This window comes from Mustela lutreola, chromosome 13, assembly GCF_030435805.1.
Source record: "Mustela lutreola isolate mMusLut2 chromosome 13, mMusLut2.pri, whole genome shotgun sequence".
Classification (NCBI taxonomy): domain Eukaryota; kingdom Metazoa; phylum Chordata; class Mammalia; order Carnivora; family Mustelidae; genus Mustela; species Mustela lutreola.
Window position 1 is genome coordinate 81,859,574 of NC_081302.1, and position 17,709 is coordinate 81,877,282.

Consider the following 17,709-nt stretch of genomic DNA (forward strand, 5'->3'; position numbering starts at 1 on the left):
GTGTTCGCTAACTCAGTACAACAAAGTCCTTCGCCCACCCTAAAAACTGCTAAAAACAGAGACTACTCTTTGTTTGATGAGGAAACAAACTCAGAAAGACGCCTGTATGCCCACATACCTAAATGGACCTAAAACCCTATCAGAAAAACTGGACTTAGTCTTGGTTGGTTCCATCAGGGATTTCATGGAATTTCCAAACTCACTGGACTTCTAGCATCTACCTTTCTAAATAGCTTTATTTTTCTTTATAGCAATAATTGCCTGACTTTTGTTTGTAGTCTGTCCTGCACTCGAAGCTTGGGTTCCAGGCCAGGGACCTGGACTGTTCCCTTGTCAATGGTCTCCCCAGCACCCACCACACCTCAGTAGATAGATACCAGTGAGGATTTGTGGAATGAATGGATTTCTGAAGTCTGTAAGTCTAACCACCTACAATTGCTGAGGGGTAGTGAATACAGGTCACTTCTTTGAGCTAACAAGGGATTTGTCTGTAGCACTTTAATACAGAGCAGTAAATCTTGCCATGAGAGCACCATGACAGCTGGTTTGAGGGTAGAGAGTTAGGCAGAAGAAACTTTGCATCCATTCAGATCACCTTACTCAGGTAACCAGCTGTGCCTTAAGTGGCAGAGTGGATCTGAATTCCAGGACGTGCTTTAGTGATGATTCTCGTGATGGAAATTTTGGGGAGGAAAGAGAAACCGTTCTGGAGGGCTGCTTTGTCTGTCTGGGCGTTAAGGGCTCAGTTGCCAGGCTTTTCTGCTTCTCAGACTGTCCCTGCCGCCTAAGTGAACTTCCTTAGGCCTGTCATTTTTCTTACCCACTTTTTGCTTTCTGAAAATGGGGTCCCATTAGCAACCTAAATCCGAAAATCTGGGTTTTGGGGATTGGTGCTATGCCAATCAATTATGATGGAGTGCGATAGACCCGATGCAGCTAGTGAGGTCTGTATATACACATTTTCAACGGCTCTCTTTGGTACGAGGAACACACCGTTCAAATCATCGATTTAAAAAACCCTTGGCAGGGCGCCTGGGTGGCTCAGTGGTTAAGCCGCTGCCTTCGGCTCGGGTCATGATCTCAGGGTCCTGGGATCGAGTCCCGCATCGGGCTCTCTGCTCAGCAGGGAGCCTGCTTCCTCGTCTCTCTCTCTCTGCCTGCCTCTCTGCCTACTTGTGATTTCTCTCTGTCAAATAAATAAATAAAATCTTTAAAAAAAAAAATAAAAAAAAAAATAAAAAACCCTTGGCAAAATAAATAAATAAATAAATAAATAAAAAGGGAAAATTCCTCGATTAGTCTAACTATAATTAGGACCAAGAAATTTAGTCAGGACCTCCTTGAAATTTCCTTTGCTCAGTTCAGGTTTGGAGAAATGGTGTGTGTGTGTGTGTGTGTGTGTGTGTGTACACGTGCGTGCGACTGGTGAAAGGGGAATCCTATGTTTGCTCATATATTTATGTTGGCACTTATTTCCCCACTCTCCTCTCGCAGTCTTTCCTTCCAAATCCAATCTTCACACTTCCCTCAGCTTCCTCAACCCTGAGGATTCAAATGAGATGGAGAGCGACTCCGCCCTCTTATGACTATGCAACAGCGAGGGGCGGGGAGGAAGCGCGGGAGAAAAGCCCTGCGAGGAAATTCAACCTGGGCAGCCCGAAACGGGCTCCCGCCGGCCGCGCCCGCACCCTCCGCCCGGGTCTTCGGGGACCAGCATACAATAGCGCAGCCCAACTCGCCCCAGAGGAGGAGCCGGTGGACTTGGTTCTCGCCAGGGAGACGTGGCATCTCAGCAGCCCCTCAGAGCCCATCTGAACTCCGGCCCGGAAGGCCACCCCCGGCCGGAGTAACCGTCTCCCGACCCCGGGGCCGTGTGTCCCCGCCTTTTGTGGTGCTAATGAGGAGCGCTCAGGGGCCCGGGGGGCGGCGCTCGCCCGGGACGAAGTTTGCCCGCTGCTTCTCCGACACTTCCTTCACACTTTGTTTGAGCTCGGCGCGGGAAGGTCGGATCCATCCAGGGATCCCCCCTGCCGGCGTGGAGGAATGCTGAGGAAGGTAAGTGGGTTGTCACCTCTCCCTCACGTTTGGAGGACGGACCACCAAGCAGCAGGTGGCCGGCATCCTCTGCCCGTGGAACATTTTTTCGGAAACAAGCGTGAGAGAAGGCGAGTATTAGCGGTTCTGCGTAAGAGATCCGGCAGAGCTGTTGGAGAGCGTAGATTTGAAAAGTTGACGCGACCCAGCAGGTGCGGGGGGCGAGCTCGCAGAGCTGTCCCTCCCACCCCCCCGGCGGCGGGAGCACAAAGCCTGCGCGCTGGCGCGGCCGCGTTGCCAGGGCAGCGGGGGCGGGGCCGAGTCGCGGCGTGCCTGGGTTGCGGGGCGACGGAGGGGCACGGGAGAGGGGGGCGCAAAGTCTTTGGGAGCTTTTCCCCGAGATGAGCCAGTTCTTGTCTCACCGGATCGTCAACTCAAGTGTATTGGCCGACACTTGTCCTTTGGTGAGAGAATCGGGCTGCCACCTGCTTAATGCCCTCATACTTTGCTTTTGAAATACTGGATTGTGGTCTGGTGGAAGACATGAAAAAGTTAGAAGATACTTCTTTATAAAAGTAATAACAATAAAATATTCTGTTTCCTCGTTTTCCATAGAAAATATTTCCATAGAAAACATTCCTCAGCATCTGCCGAGGGATATTCCTTAATTATCATCATTAAAAAAATACTGAACCTGGTTTGCATCCATGCAAATGATTTGGCTTTCAACCTTCCAACATATTAACCAAAATCTTTGCAAAATAAAAGCACATACAGTAGGTAGCAGGCAGTGTAAAACATTCAGATAATTATATCTTAAAATGTTTTACAAAGACACAAATTTCACAAAGCAAGGGAGAGAACGTTATTTTTTTCCACCGGGTATTTTCTTACATGTAAATGTGCCAGATAATTTTGGCCTATTATTGCAAAGATTGTTTGTTTAAGCTCTGCACTGCAGAAAAAAATATTGGAGAGGAATTTGAATTATCTTTTCTAGAGTAGTGATTGGCAGCTACAGTAGTATTTTACCCCTCCCCCCTTCCCATTTATCCTGTAATAGCTAAAGCTATGGTTTGGTGTTTTTAGTTCTTCAGATTTAATTGTTTATTAACTGATCTGTTAACAGTTCTTAGCTGTGTTCCACACACTGGTTTATTTCTTTCTCTGTCTCCAATTTATTTATTTTATTTGTTCTTGTTTGTTTGTTTTGGAGAGAGAGAGAGAGAGAGAGAGCGCGCGCGCGCGCGCGCGCGCGTGTGCATGTGTGTGTGTGTGTGTGTGTGCGCGCGCGCGCGCGCACTCGGGGTGGAGGGGCAGAGGGAAAGAGGGAGTGGGAGGGAGAGAATCTTAAGCAGGCTTCATGCTCAGGGCAGAATCCCAGGTGGGGCTCCATCTCAGGACCCTAAGATCCTGACCTGAGTCGAAATCAGGAATGGGTCGTTTTATTTATTTACTTATTTTTTTAAAGATTTTATTTATTTATTTGAGAGAGAGAGAGATCACAAGTAGGCAGAGAGGCGGGCAGAGAGAGAGGGGGAAGCAGGCTCCCCGCTGAGTATTATTCATGGACCAGTTTAAACTATGAGGAAGGTGAGGGGCTCAGTGGGCTAAAGCCTCTGCCTTCCGCCCAGATCATGATCTCAGGGTCCTGGGATTGAGCCCAGCATCAGGCTCTCTGCTCAGTGGGGAGCCTGCTTCCTCCTCTCTCTGTCTGCCTCTCTGCCTGCTTGTGATCTGTGTCTGTCAAATAAATAAATAAAATCTTTAAAAATAAATAAACTATGAGGAAAGTGAGACTAGAAAAGTACAGTAATTTGTCTATAGTAATTTACAGTTCTTACGGTTAGTAAGTGATAAGTCAGGATCTAAATCCAAATGTGATTGCTATGACATGCTGCATTAAATCCTTTATCCTTGTGTCCCTACCAAATTACCATATTTTGATGATTCTTAGTAGTGAGTGTAAATTTCTAAAAATAATTATGTGGTTTTCTTTTTGGCTGAGATGTTTTCCAAGTCAGATATTTCTAAAGTCAAATATCAATTGCAGGGTTGCCTGGGTGGCTAAATGGGTAAAGCCTCTGCTTCGGCTCAGGTCACGATCTCAGGGTCCTGGGATCTGGGATCGCCCCATAAATAAATAAAATCTTTTAAAAAATATATCAATTGCACTTCTGAAGAGTGTATGTTCTTCCTACTGGAACATTGCTATTATCAATTATTGTCAACTATCTTTTTTCAGGGGTTCCTGAGGAGCTAATGAAAAACCAGGAATTTGATTATTCAAATCAAGTTTTAAGAATATTAGAGATACTTGTATATTAAAGCATTCTATTTTACAAATGATTATAGAATTAGATTTGTTTAAAGCAAAATACATTACTTAGCACTCAGGTTTTATTATCTTTCTTATTTTATAGTTTTTTATTAAAGGTTTTATTTATTTATTTGTCAGAGAGAAAGAGAGTCCAAGCAGGGGGAGCAGCAGTCAGAACAGGTAGAGGGAGAAGCAGGCTCCCCGTTGAGCAAGAAGCCTGATATGGGACTCGATCCCAGGATGCTGGGATCATGACCAGAGCCGAAGGTAGTGACTTAACCGACTGAGCCACCTAGGTGTCCCTACTTTTCTTAGTTTAAATCTTTTTAATCAGGTTTGTTAGCTTCTGCTGGCAGTGACGTTAGTACATGATAGTTGGAAATTGCTATCTGGGAAGTTGTCCTAGAAAGTTCGGGTATGAACCTGATTTGACCTGGTCACAGCCCTGAAAACGACTGTGAACTGATCTTATAAGTGTTTTTTACTGCAAAAAAATAGTTTTCTAAATAGATTACAAGATCCATGAAGGCAAGAAGCAGGTCTTTTCTGTCTTTAGAACCTATCTTTTAATACAAATACAACATTCTTCATAAATATTAAGTGGAAAGAGAAACAAAATTAAGCTTTATTAGGCCAATGAAATATAGAGTAGAAATAATCCTTTAAAATGCATAATATTAAGAGTTACAGAAATTCTAATCTTTTTTTGATTTTTTTTCATGATACTATTCTATAAACTGATAGGTAGTACCTATTTTACAAATAGAAAAACTGAGCCCCAGCGATTAGTATATAAAATATTTTCCAATGCTTTATCTTAATTGAACCTCACAACCACATGCAGTAATTCTCATCATTATTTTTTTAATATATGAAAACACAGAAGCTCAGAGAAGTTGAGTGACATGGTCAGAGTCAGCCAGAGAAGGAGAGGCACCTCTGATAATGATGTCAGGTGATTTTGTGCACTATACCCATACAAACCAGATGCACCCGTGAGCTTTGAGAATCAAAGCCAGACCTGGGGGTGCTAGGTGCAAGACACCTGCTCTCTGTCTCACCTTCCAAGATTCCACATGTTTGGGCAAAAGGGGAGAAACCTTCTTTTAAAATACAAGTACAGGGGCGCCTGGGTGGCTCAGTGGGTTAAAGCCTCTGCCTTCCGCTCAGGTCATGATCCCAGGGTCCTGGGATCGAGCCTCGCATTGGGCTCTCTGCCTGGCAGGGAGCCTGCTTCTTTTCCTCTCTCTCTGCCTGCCTCTCGGACTACTTGTGATCTCTGTCTGTCAAATAAATAAATAAAACATTAAAAAAAAAAAAAAAAAAGACAAGTACAGGGGAGCCTGGGTGGCTCAGTCAGTTAAGCCTCTGCCTTGGGATCAGATCATGATCCCAGAGTCCTAGGATTGAGCCCCACTTCAGGTTCCCTGCTCGTGGGGAGTCTGCTTCTCTCTCTCTTTCGCTCCTCCCCCTGCTCATTCTCTCTCTCTCTTTCAAATAAACAGATAATCTTTTTAAAGAAACAACAACAAAAAATAAAAGACAAGTACAGACAGAGGCAGGGCAAAAGCAAGGAAGACATGCTCAGTGGAGCAAAAAGAAAAAAAAAGTGAGTGGGGAAAAAAACAGTGAAATGAAGTTGATAAAAGGTGTATTAGTTTGCTACGATTGCTACAACAAAGTACCACAGAGTGAATGATTGAAAAAAACAGACATTTACTGTCTCACAGTTCTGGGGGCTTCAAGTCTGAGGTCCAGGTGTTAGCAGGGTTGTTTTCTTCTGATACTCCCTCCTTAGCTTGTATGGGGCTGTCTTTTGCTGTATCCTCACCTGGTCTTCCTCTGTGTGTCTGTCTGTCTGTCCTAATCTCTTCTTATGATACCTGTCTTGTTGGACTAGAGCCCACTCATTTGACCTCATTTTACCTTAATTGGCTCTTTCAAGGCCCTATCTCCACATTAAGTCACATTTTGAGGCACCTGAGGGTTAGAGCATCAACATACAAATTTAGAGGGAACTCAATTCAGTCCATAATAAAAAATAAGAAAAGTGAACCTGATCTATGATTCTGAAGACATAGCCTATTTCAACTGTTTTATTCCTGTTCTTATTCTCTCCTGGCACAAATAAATGTTGGAGCAAGTAGTGGCAATTTTTTTCTATCAGTATATTCCATTGGATGTATAAAGATAAAAAAGATTCAGAGCTGAATTCTTCTATATTTAGCTTGCTTCATACTTTATTTTCACTCTCACCTCTGGAGGGCCAACTTCAAGCCTTGTCAAGTTTTGACAAGGGCAGACGAAACGGATGATTGAGCCCATTGCCAGCCAGGTCTAACCTATCTCTCTGCCTTTTTGGAGCTGTGGAGTGCATACGATTTGTGTCCTAAGCACTCCCTGTGTAGTGTGATGAATCTAGGAAACATGAACTCAAAATACTGAGAGGACAGTGAAGCTGTCATATGTCACAGTCATGGAGGTAAGCGAGGGAGACCCATCAGAATGGCATTTTCCAGCTTATTTCTAACAAGATGTTCAGCGTAGTACTTCAGACTGAACGGTTGCCAGAAGAATTTGAAAGTTTTCTCTGAGGCACTGAACAGCTAACAAGGTTATAATTGGAGTGTGTTGCCAAGACTCAAATTATTAAAATGCTTTGGTCATAGAATAACAGGGACAAGAGGGAAGCCTAGAAGTCTTGTGGCCAGTGCCTTGCTCAAAGCACAGACACTGCTTTGTAAAGGTAGGAATCAGATAGGAATCAAGACAGCCAAAGAAGATTCCAGAGTCTTCTGCAATAAAAGTTTCTGTAAATAACCAAACATCAGAGTCTCAAAGTACTTTTATTTCTTTGGGTAATGACTTCCTTCATTACTTCATATTCTGCCTTCAGAAAAGGTGAAATATACCTGTCCACTTTTCTTCATGCAATATCTTGTGATTTTTTAAAACACTTTACTTTATTTAAATATTTTATTTATTTATTTGACAGAGAGACAATGAGAGAGGGAATATAAGCAGAGGGAGTAGGAGAGGGAGAAGCAGGTTTCCCACTGAACGGGGAGCCCGATGCGGGGCTCGAGACCAGGACCCTGGGACCATAACCTGAGCGGAAGGGCAGACGCTTAACGAATGAGCCACCCAGGCGCCCCAATATCTTGTGATTTGCTAAAACAGTTTTAATAAGACACTGCTCGACCCTTTTTTGTAAGCTGAACTGAAACTCTGTCCATTGTTTTAGCAATCTGTTTCTATTAGTCCCATGAAAGCTACCCCTCACCATCTGGAATTGTAGAGTTGTTATTTATGTCTTCCTGGCACCCCCCTGACTTGTTCCCCTTTGGGGACCATCCTATTTACATCAAGTGTGGAGCCCCAGACTATATTCTGAAATTTCCCTACTGACGAATATGCATCCAATATACTTGTTGGAGCATTTTTAAGAAATACCAGAAGCTTTTGAAATGTGCCCTTTGGCTGTGATCCAGTAGCTTTCCATTCCATGATGGGTGGTTTCAGAAGCAGGTTCTTGTGTGGAATAGCTATTGTTACCCAGCCAAAAAAAGAGTGCCTATTTCTCAGAGCGATGCATACTTAATTAGCAACGGGATCGATGCCAGGGCCTGGAATTTGAAAAGTCAGCTTTGAAAGTTTGTGCAAGTCCCTGAAGGGCAAAACTATGTATTTCTCCTTGTGATATGAGCCAGACTTTGGTCTAAGCGGTCAGTTGTGCGAATTGGCTGACACAGGGTCAGGAGGTAGGTTGGCCTGTTCCATAGCTGTTTCTTTAACACCATTTCATTAAAAACTTGCCTCAGAGGCACTCCCCTCAAATTAGGAGAAAAGAGCCAAAGACATATGTGTAAAGAGTGAGGAAAAATTACCGTCCATGGCTGTTTAGACTTCCTCAGATTTTGGTACAGTGAAATACCTTTCATTCCCCTGTGTTATTGAAGAAAATCACAAGCTTGAAGTGTCTGGAAAGTTCCCAGGCAGTCAACAAGTATTTATCAATCACTTACTATCTGATCCGGTGCTGACAGGGCATAAGAAGAAATGTCATGAGCTTTCTCCTCAAGTAGCTGATGCTAGAGTTCCGGGTAAACAGGCATGAAAACATTGAAAGTTTGTTGTGTGCACTCCTGGACATATGGAAGCCCTAGGCACGACTGCTCCAGGTGGGACCTGGGGGCCAGAGAACTACATCTTCCTTCCTCTGTGGCTTTGCCCATGCTTATCTCCTTCAAGTTCTCATCACCCCAACCCCCCTAAGCCCAGGCCCTTTCGGGCTTTTCAGAGTATTGCTTCAATCCGGTAAGGATCCTCAAGAAATCCTATCTTTGAATGTGTTTACACCAGGGTGAATCTAGCCATAGGATTTTAAGCTTTATAATCCTGGAGGAAATGCATCACCATTTGAAGGAAATAAAAGAAGGGGCTAGGTTGAAGGAGCAGAAGAGAGACCATTTCAATCTTTTCCCCCGTGGATAGTAGTTGTAAATTTTTGGCAAGCCATGAAAAGACTGGCAGAGTTTACATACATTTTTAAGGACAGAAAGATATGTTGGCAATGACATATAACTATGAGACTGTGTTGAGGGCAGCAGCAGGGCAGAGAGGAGAAAAACATTGGTCCAGAATCCTAGATGGTGACTGAAAATAGGGCAGCGGCAAGTCGCCATTACCCCAAGACTGGGAAGAAAAACATGGCAACTGGGAAGCCAGTTCAGGGTACAGAAGTGCCCCCTGGGGTTATCCTCCCCAAGCTCCAGGCTCCCCACTCCTCACCCTCCCTTCCTGATGATCAGCCAGGATCTCAAGCTGGAAGGGTCCCCAGCAGGGAGTGTCGATGCCATTGTTCTTTGTGTTTCAAAGTAGAAAAATAAATTCAGTTTGGTGTTAGATAGATTCGCAGGTGGTGTTGGTTGTTTGTTAAGCACACCACTTATTCAGGTGAGAGCATTTGGTGTTTGGGGTTGGCTCAGGGACACATTCACTGTGTATCTATTGCTAAGGAAAATATATGCCAAATTCCAAACAAGTGAGATGGTTTTTTATTGCATAAAGTGTTTGTGGCATGAAGATTAGTACAACAAGAATTTTATTTGGATGGCCAAGATGTAAGAGCTAAGAGCATTAGAAGAGGGTTGGGAGACATGCATTTAAGTCTTGTGTCTAATACCAATTAAGAAATGTTTAGCAAACCAAATTCCCAGAGGTGACATTTTGTTATTTGCAAGAGGAGGGACTTGATTAGATAATTTCTAAGGCTCTTCACTGTCTGGAATTCTGCTCTTTCTAAAAGGCAGCCTGAACTGGAAAGAAAGTGCCTTTTCTAAGAATCCCAAATGCTTGTCAAGGATCAATCCTTTTGCCTTCCATCCATAAGTTTTCCAGGAACCCTATGGGACTGTAATGGGCAATGATTAACGTTACCAACCTGTTTTCACGCACAAGGTTGGGAAAGTCTTTCCAGGAAAAGTTTTAGAGGTGAAAAGTTATTAGCTTTTCTTTTCTTTTTTTTTTCAAGATTTTATTTATTTATCAGAGAGAGAGGGCCAGAGAGCAAGCACAGGCAGACAGAATGGCAGGCAGAGGCAGAGGGAGAAGCAGGCTCCCCGCGGAGCAAGGAGCCCGATGCGGGACTCGAGCCCAGGATGCTGGGATCATGACCTGAGCCGAAGGCAGCTGCTCAACCAACTGAGCCACCCAGGCGTCTCTATTAGCTTTTCTTAATTCATTCTTTCAGTTCCTGGTTTTGTAAAAATAAAATTGTCTTGATGCTCCTGGCTTCTATGTATTGGCTGTGAGATCTCAGCCTTGAGAAGCCATCAGACCACTCAGCAGCCATAGCGCCATTAAATGTCACAGTCCTTTGAGGCTGTTTTTGTTGTTATTATGTACATCTCAAGTAGAATATCTCAGGATGCATCCTCAACCCAAATGCTTGTCATTTCTTTTGATTGGGAACATAAGATGTCCCTGTGCGACTAGTCAGTTGCAGCAATACAAAGCGAAGCATAAATTATCATTTAGTGTAGAATATGTAAGAGTGTCAATATTGACACATTTACAAATAGTGTAAAATATAAAGCATAACATGAAACTTTGGAAAATTTTAAATTTTGGTATTTTAATTTCTATTTTATTTTATTTATTTTATTTTTTATTTTTTATTTTTTATAAACATATTTTTATCCCCAGGAGTACAGGTCTGTGAATTACCAGGTTTACACACTTCACAGCACTCACCAAAGCACATACCGTCCCCAATGTCCATAATCCCACCCCCTTCTCCCAACCTCCCTCCCCCCAGCAACCCTCAGTTTGTTTTGTGAGATTAAGAGTCACTTATGGTTTGTCTCCCTCCCAATTCCCTAAAGATACAAACGTAGTGATCCAAAGGGGCACGTGCACTCGAATGTTTATAGCAGCAATGTCCACAATAGCCAAACTATGGAAAGAACCTAGATGTCCATCAACAGATGAATGGATCAAGAAGATGTGGTATATATACACAATGGAATACTATGCAGCCATCAAAAGAAATGAAATCTTGCTGTTTTTATTTTTATTTATTTTTTTAAAAAAGATTTTATTTATTTATTGGACAGAGATCACAAGTAAGCAGAGAGGCAGGCAGAGAGAGAGGGGGAAGCAGGCTCCCTGCTAAGCAGAAAGCCCCATGCAAGGCTTTGATCCTAGGACCTGAGATCATGACCTGAGCCAAAGGCAGAAGCTTAACCCACTGAGCCACCCAGGAGCCCATTAATTTCTATTTTAAGTGAACTAATAGATCAAACATCAGGCGGGAAAAATAAAAAAGAAAGAACATTTTTTTCCCCAACTAACTCTGAAATATATACGTGACTTGAAAGCTAGGAAGCACACTACTTATAAGATAACCACAGTTTTAATGGGATGGAAGATGGCTGGAATAAGGAGAAAATCAACAGTTCCTCTGATTGTGGGAAGATATTCTCTGGAGAAAAGTGTAAGTGCTTCTAAAGTTAAATATATTATTCACTGGCAGCTCTGGGAATCTGCCCAAACAAATCATTGTTCCTGCAATGTTTGTGTTCAGCCAACTTAAGCTGTCAACCACTGAATTAGGCACTTTTTTCCCCCTAAAAGACATGATTTGGTCAGTAAGAATTTGGTTATGCTATTAAATGTTCACCAATTAGGAGCTAAAAGCCCTGGATTTGGATAAGTTTGGTATTTTAATGATCCAAAGTATAAATAGTCCCCCCCCCCCCGCAATAAATAACAGATGCAAAAATTTTAATTTCAAATTGGCCGGTCTTTAAAGCCACACTGTAAGCCATACACTAAGGTAATGAGGATAAGAAAAATTTGAATGCCACTAGCAGAGAGAAACTGCCTTTTTTTTTTTTTTTAAAGAAAAGAAAAGAAGGGTAAAATCCTTTAGAAAATGACTTAAGATTTTTTCCCTATTAAACATGAGAAAAATGAAAGAAGTTCCCAAGAATGTTGACCAATGATACAGTTCCTTGTAAAAACTGTATTTTTTTTTTTTTTTTTTACTAGAACTCTAATCAGAAGTATACGAGTCCTATGGCCTCTATTAAAGGCAACAGGAGTCATTATTATCAAGATTTGATGAGTGTTATACCTGCAAAATTTAATTGCAGCCACATTATTCTAGTTATGACGAGATGGGTTTAGGAAAGGAAAGACACAGCAGAAGTCCCCAGCAGCTGAATGGAAGGCACCGGGGCAGGACAGGGGCTGTGGGAATGGACTGGAAGGAAGGCAGGGACAGTGTTTTCCAGTGTCCTTACTTGGTTATTTCTTTGGGAAAGGGGCTTCTGGAAATTCTACTGGGATCCAATTTATGAAAACTGCTTATGAGAGAGAAAGATTTAGCCCAAGTAGCTAAATGAATATGAATTAGAGAGATGATGGAAAACAACATCCTTCATTGATATTTTTATTCAAGTAGTTTCATATTAAAGATTAGTGTTTCTGAAAGCTTAATTTGCCAATTGAACAAAAGGGCTAGTTTACTAAAAATCTAGCTTAAAAAACTGATTATTTCAAACATGGATTTTCATCATGGGCAAGATGGCAGTTTGTAGGAAAGCACCAAAAACTCTATTTTTAAAAATATAAGTGTGTTAATTATAAAAAAATTGTTTTAATTTTTAAAAATATGTACCTTATTTATTTGCTGTGAAATCAGAGAATAAAAAATAGCATCTACGGAAAAGTTGTCTCCTGTCTTCCACCCCCCCAACACTTCCGTATCACCCAATTCCCTGGAAGCAGCCAGTATTATTACCTGGTTCTTCCATGTGCTTCAGAGGAAGACTAGACCTGTGTAAGAGAATATATTTTCTTCTATCCTCTCCCTGTTTATCATATGAGTGATGACATCATCTACATGCTATTCTGGATCTTTCATTTTCACTTCATGATATGCTTTGGAGATTATTCCTTTTTAGTTCATAAAGCAATTCTTCATTTTTTTTTAGTGTGGTAAAATATATACAACATGAAATTTACTATTTTAAAGCATACAGTTCAGTGGCTTTAAGTACTTTCATATTGCATAACTGTCACTATCATCCATCTCCAGAACTTTTTTATCATCCCAAACTGAAACTCTGTCTCCATTAAACAACTGCTGGTAACCACCATTCTATTTTCTATGTCTGTGAATGTGACTCTTCTAGTTTGGCTCTTCTAGCTACCTCCTACAGGTAGAATCATAAAATAATTGTTCTTTTGTGTCTAGCTTATTTCAGTTAGCATAATGTCCTAGAGGTTCATCCATGTTATAGCCTATATCAGAATTTAATTTCCCTTTAATGGCAGAATGATATTTCATTGTATGTCTATACCATTTTTATCTTGTGTCAATGGACATCTGGGTTTCCCCTTTCCTCCATCCTTTTTGATGGCTGCATAATGTTCTGTTCTGTGGTTGTAACATATTATATCAACCAGTTTCCTATTGATGGTCAGGTTATTGCCACGTTTCAGTGACTAATTGTGAAATTAAACCACTTCATTTATGTATATCTATTAAAACTCATTTCTTGAAATGGATTTGCTGAAAAAAATGTTATACATATATTAAATTTGGGGCCATTACTAAATTGCCCTCCATGGAAATTATACCAATTTACACACCCTATAGAGACTGTCTTTCCCTACCTCCTTACCAATGCAGAGCATTACCAAACTCCATCTTTGTTCATCTTATGGTGGAAAACAGTGTTTCACAATAGTTGCAGTTTGCATTTCTCTTATCTTGAGTGAACTCTGGAAGTCTTAGGACCATTGCTTTTTGTTAGTTAGTTAGTTTGTTTGTTTTTTTGGGACTATATTCATTTCTTTTGTTCATTTCTCAATTGGGCTATTGAGGTTTTTTTGTTTGTTTGTTTGTTTGTTTTATCTCCCTGTGCTTTATACTGGCTGTTCTTGAAAAATTTGCTTTTGTTTGGCATCCTTAATATAGCTTATGGGAGACTTTTGGAGGTCTGCTGTGAAACAGGAGCTTTGTCTAAGAATAGTGAACCCTGCTTTTCAACACCATTGACCAAATATTGACTCCAAGACAATACATTTGACCAAGCAGACATACCATCTGATGCTGTAGGAGGCTTTATTGGAGAGGTTATATTCAGAAGAAAGTGTATCTCTGTGAGAACAACAGAAAAAGTTCTCACAATGTGTTTTAATGTTGTTAGGGATTTACTCATCTTTCAAAAGGTGGTATAAAAACCCATGATAATAAATAACTTGGGGGGCGCCTGGGTGGCTCAGTGGGTTAGGGCCTCTGCCTTCGGCTCGGGACATGATCCCAGGATCCTGGGATCGAGCCCCATATCGGGCTCTCTGCTCAGCGGGGAGCCTGCTTCCCCTCCTCTCTCTCTGCCTGCTTCTCTGCTTGCTTGTGATCTCTCTGTCAAATAAATAAATAAAATCTTTAAAAAAATAAATAAATAAATAAATAAATAACTTGGTATATATTGGAAAAAAAAAACCAACAACCCAGAAACAAAGTAGCATATTGTTAAATTTCACTTTGTTAACCCATGTACCCTATACTGGATACTTCCAACTCAACATGCCCCACTCTGGACTCATTCCTTTGACCCACAAAGCTCTCCTCAGTTCCTGTGTTTCCCATTTGGGTTTTCTAAGGCAGTTGTCACTCTCCTCCACATCCAGCTAGCTTGTCACCAATGTCCCTCAGGTGCATCCACCACCTAGTGTCCCCATGCCCACCACCTTGTCCAGACCCACATCGGAGCTCTTCTGGGTTACCGCAGCAACCTCCAACTGATCCTTGTCCTTGCTCAGTAGTTCTGTGATCTGTAGCCAAGAATGAAGTTTATGAAATGCAAATCGGATTGGCACATCTCTTTAAAATCCTTTGATGGTCCCCTATTGCCCTTAGGAGAAAAACTCCTTAACGTAGCCTCCAAGGCCAGCGAGCCCTGGCCTGTCCCACTTATCCCTCAGGTGCCTCCTTCACCACACCCCTTTTTCTACACTTCCCGCTTCTCTGGTTAATCTTTCAATTCCTCAAACTCAGGGTGCACACTCATGTTTCAGGAACTTTGACTTTTCTGGAATGTTCTCCCCTGTTCCATTCCCTCTACCTCCTCCTTCCCCTGGAAAACTCCTATTCAGTCTTTGTCAGCCAAGTCTCACCCAGCTCCCCCAGTCTGAGTCAGTGGCTTCTCCAGAACCCCTGAATATCGCTTTTCTTTCATGATCATGATTTCATGTACTGTAAGGGCCTGTTTCCTTGCACAGGTAGGTACTCTCCACCAGGCCATAAGTGCCCAAGGAGCAGGACCGTGTCTCCCTTGTTTCCCACCATTGCCTCAACAACTAAACACATTTATCGCTCATAAATAACTGTGGATAAGTGATTGTTGAAAGGGACCTGAGGCTCTGAAAGAGAGTGTCTCCTGAGAATGGGGTGTTGCTCTGTGTGAGAGGATTGTGCTAATGTTATGTATTGAAACTGTGAATGCCTTCCCCACAAATTCTGAAATCTGTCTGGCAAGAAAAGAGGGTGAGGTTAGCTGTGCTCTTGTTTGCTTAATGGCCTGCCAGCCTCAGGAGCATGACACTGAGGATAAGGGTTACTCAAGGTTGAGTCTGGGTAGCAGGGAAACAAAGGGCACCTGCCAATATTCTGGGCAGAATCCCAGACAGGGAAGGAGCTCACAGAGGGCAGTTGGGGCCTACGCGCTTGGGGCAGAGGTCCCCATGGTGGTCAGTGAGGAGGGGGTTGGTTTGAGCACACCATAATGTCAACTGCCTTTGAGTACAGGCTTGAAGAGAATCTCCACTGTCCTTTCTTTTTAATACAGTCACGTCCTCACTTTAAGATGTAAGTGGAGCCGATTCAGGACAAGAAATCCTGTGTTTGCAAAATAGAGTCACTGACTTAGACTTAGGGTCTGATCAGCATGCAGTAGAGTGAAAATAACAAAGGTCAAACTTTAGTGGACTCTGTCTAAAGTAAGCAAGCAAATCGTGAGCTTAAAACACTCGAAAGACTTCCCTCCTGCTCACCTTTTCTCCTTGGAAATTTACTGTGAATGCCGTGGTCATAAGAAGCTTCTCCTTCGTGGAGCTTCACCTGCAAAGTTAGTGATATCCAGCCTCCCAGTAACCAGCTGTCTTTGTGCCCTTACTTTATTCTCTCCCTGTGCAGGCCTATAGGACTAGTTTTCATGGTGAGTCCGACAAGGAAAAAGAGAGAGGGTTACAACAGCAGCACAGTTCATGAGGACAACTGTTTAAGAGGTAAATATTCTTATTCCATAATACCAGGAGAATGAGTATTCAAACTACCTTGACCTCTGTTGATAGAAGGTCAGATCAGGGAGATTTTGTACTGGTTGATGCGGGGTAGAGGGGAATGGGATGTGGTTTTTGTTTTTGAGAAGAAAAATCTTACACGTAGAGAGTTAGTTCTCATTCGGAATGAAGATGTTAGCGCAGTGAAATATGTAAATATATGAAGTTACCCCAAACCGGAGGAGGAAACGATCATGATGACCACAGGGTTATTGTAATGATAGCTACTAACATTCGTAACCCAAGCACTCTAAGTGTTTCAGGTGCATTATTTAAATAGCTTTCACAGTTGGTAAAATAATTATGTCGGTAAAATAATTATGCCCACTTGCAGTCAGATGACTGAGGCGCAGCGCTGAGTATTAAGCGGAGGGCGGGCGCTCTTAGCCCCAGCGAATCCTCACCCACTTTGGCGGCCAGGGCCACGCCCCCTGGTGAGAGTCGCGTCCGCCCCGCCCAGCTGCGTGACATGCGCAGTTTGCAGTTTACGGAGCTCTGCATTACAGCCACGTGAAGCACACAGGCAGTTGTGGGGATTAAATACAACAATGTCAATGTTGGGATTAAATACCCTCAAGTCTGAGGGTAACAGGAAGTCTTACAATAAACAAAGCCCAACATTTCAGGCCCGGCGCAGGAAGAGCCCACCGCATCGCTAATGGTGGAAGGCGGATGTTTCTGGGCAGGGGTGGGTGGCTTCTTTGTACACAGTCTGCAGGGATATTTGCTCCTGAAGTTTGCCGCACTCTCAACAAGTGATTTCCTGGGCCCCAGGGGGCTCGATTTCCCACCCACAGGCGGGTGGGGGGGCGCCCCGAGGGGTGTTGGCAGGAGTGGTCGCTGGTATGGTGAGGCTCGGAGAGAATACCATGTGGGGGAAGCTCTTTAAGAAATAGAACGTGGCCTGTGACCCAGATGGCTACAGCCCCGCACAAGGCCCAGGTGAGGCCCTGCAGCCAAGACTGGTGTCATGGCCCATACACCTCTGTAGCTGACACCCTTTTGGCTAGACCCTGAGGGTACAGAGTGCTCCAAAACGCGTCTGGTGTGTCCAAGGGAGGTGACTGCTAGAAGGCTCTGCTCCAGGTATGAAAAATGCTTCGAGAATATGGCAAAGCTAAGTAATGGTGTCAGCCACTGGTTTATAATGCTGCGTGAGAATTTCCATACAGACCAGCATGCCCTGCTGGTTACTTGCCATTACTATTTCCACCAGTATGTCCCAGGCACTGTGTTGCCGCTGGCCCCGTAAAGAAGCTTAAGCGCTCAACAGTTAGCCTTGTTGAGGAGATACCATATTTCTTTAAAAATGGAGAATGAACAGTACAGAACCCGGTCACCAGAGAGACAAATGTCATGTCTATACCACTAAAGTGGTGGGAGTACTCCGTTTGGGGTGGGCAGACTGATCAGAATGTGTGTGTAGACACACAGACACACACATTCATAAACATGTATAAACATGCATGTATATACACACCTATGTGTATATATCAGAA

At 42.9% G+C, this 17,709-nt stretch overlaps 1 protein-coding gene across 3 annotated transcripts in view; it reads left to right on the forward strand.

Moving 5' to 3' along the window:
* Positions 1–1,747: 1,747 nt before the first annotated feature.
* Positions 1,748–17,709, forward strand: part of SPATA13 (spermatogenesis associated 13) — a 341,308-nt gene continuing 325,346 nt past the window's right edge. For 2 of the 3 annotated variants that reach the window (XR_009347123.1, XM_059144760.1), the window contains exon 1: positions 1,748–2,055. Coding sequence is in view for 2 of the 3 variants with exons in the window: in XM_059144760.1 (XP_059000743.1) it covers positions 2,044–2,055 (12 nt within the window). In the remaining variant the exon portion in view is untranslated. The remainder of the gene's footprint in view (positions 2,056–17,709) is intronic. The other variant, XM_059144759.1, reaches the window with a different exon arrangement.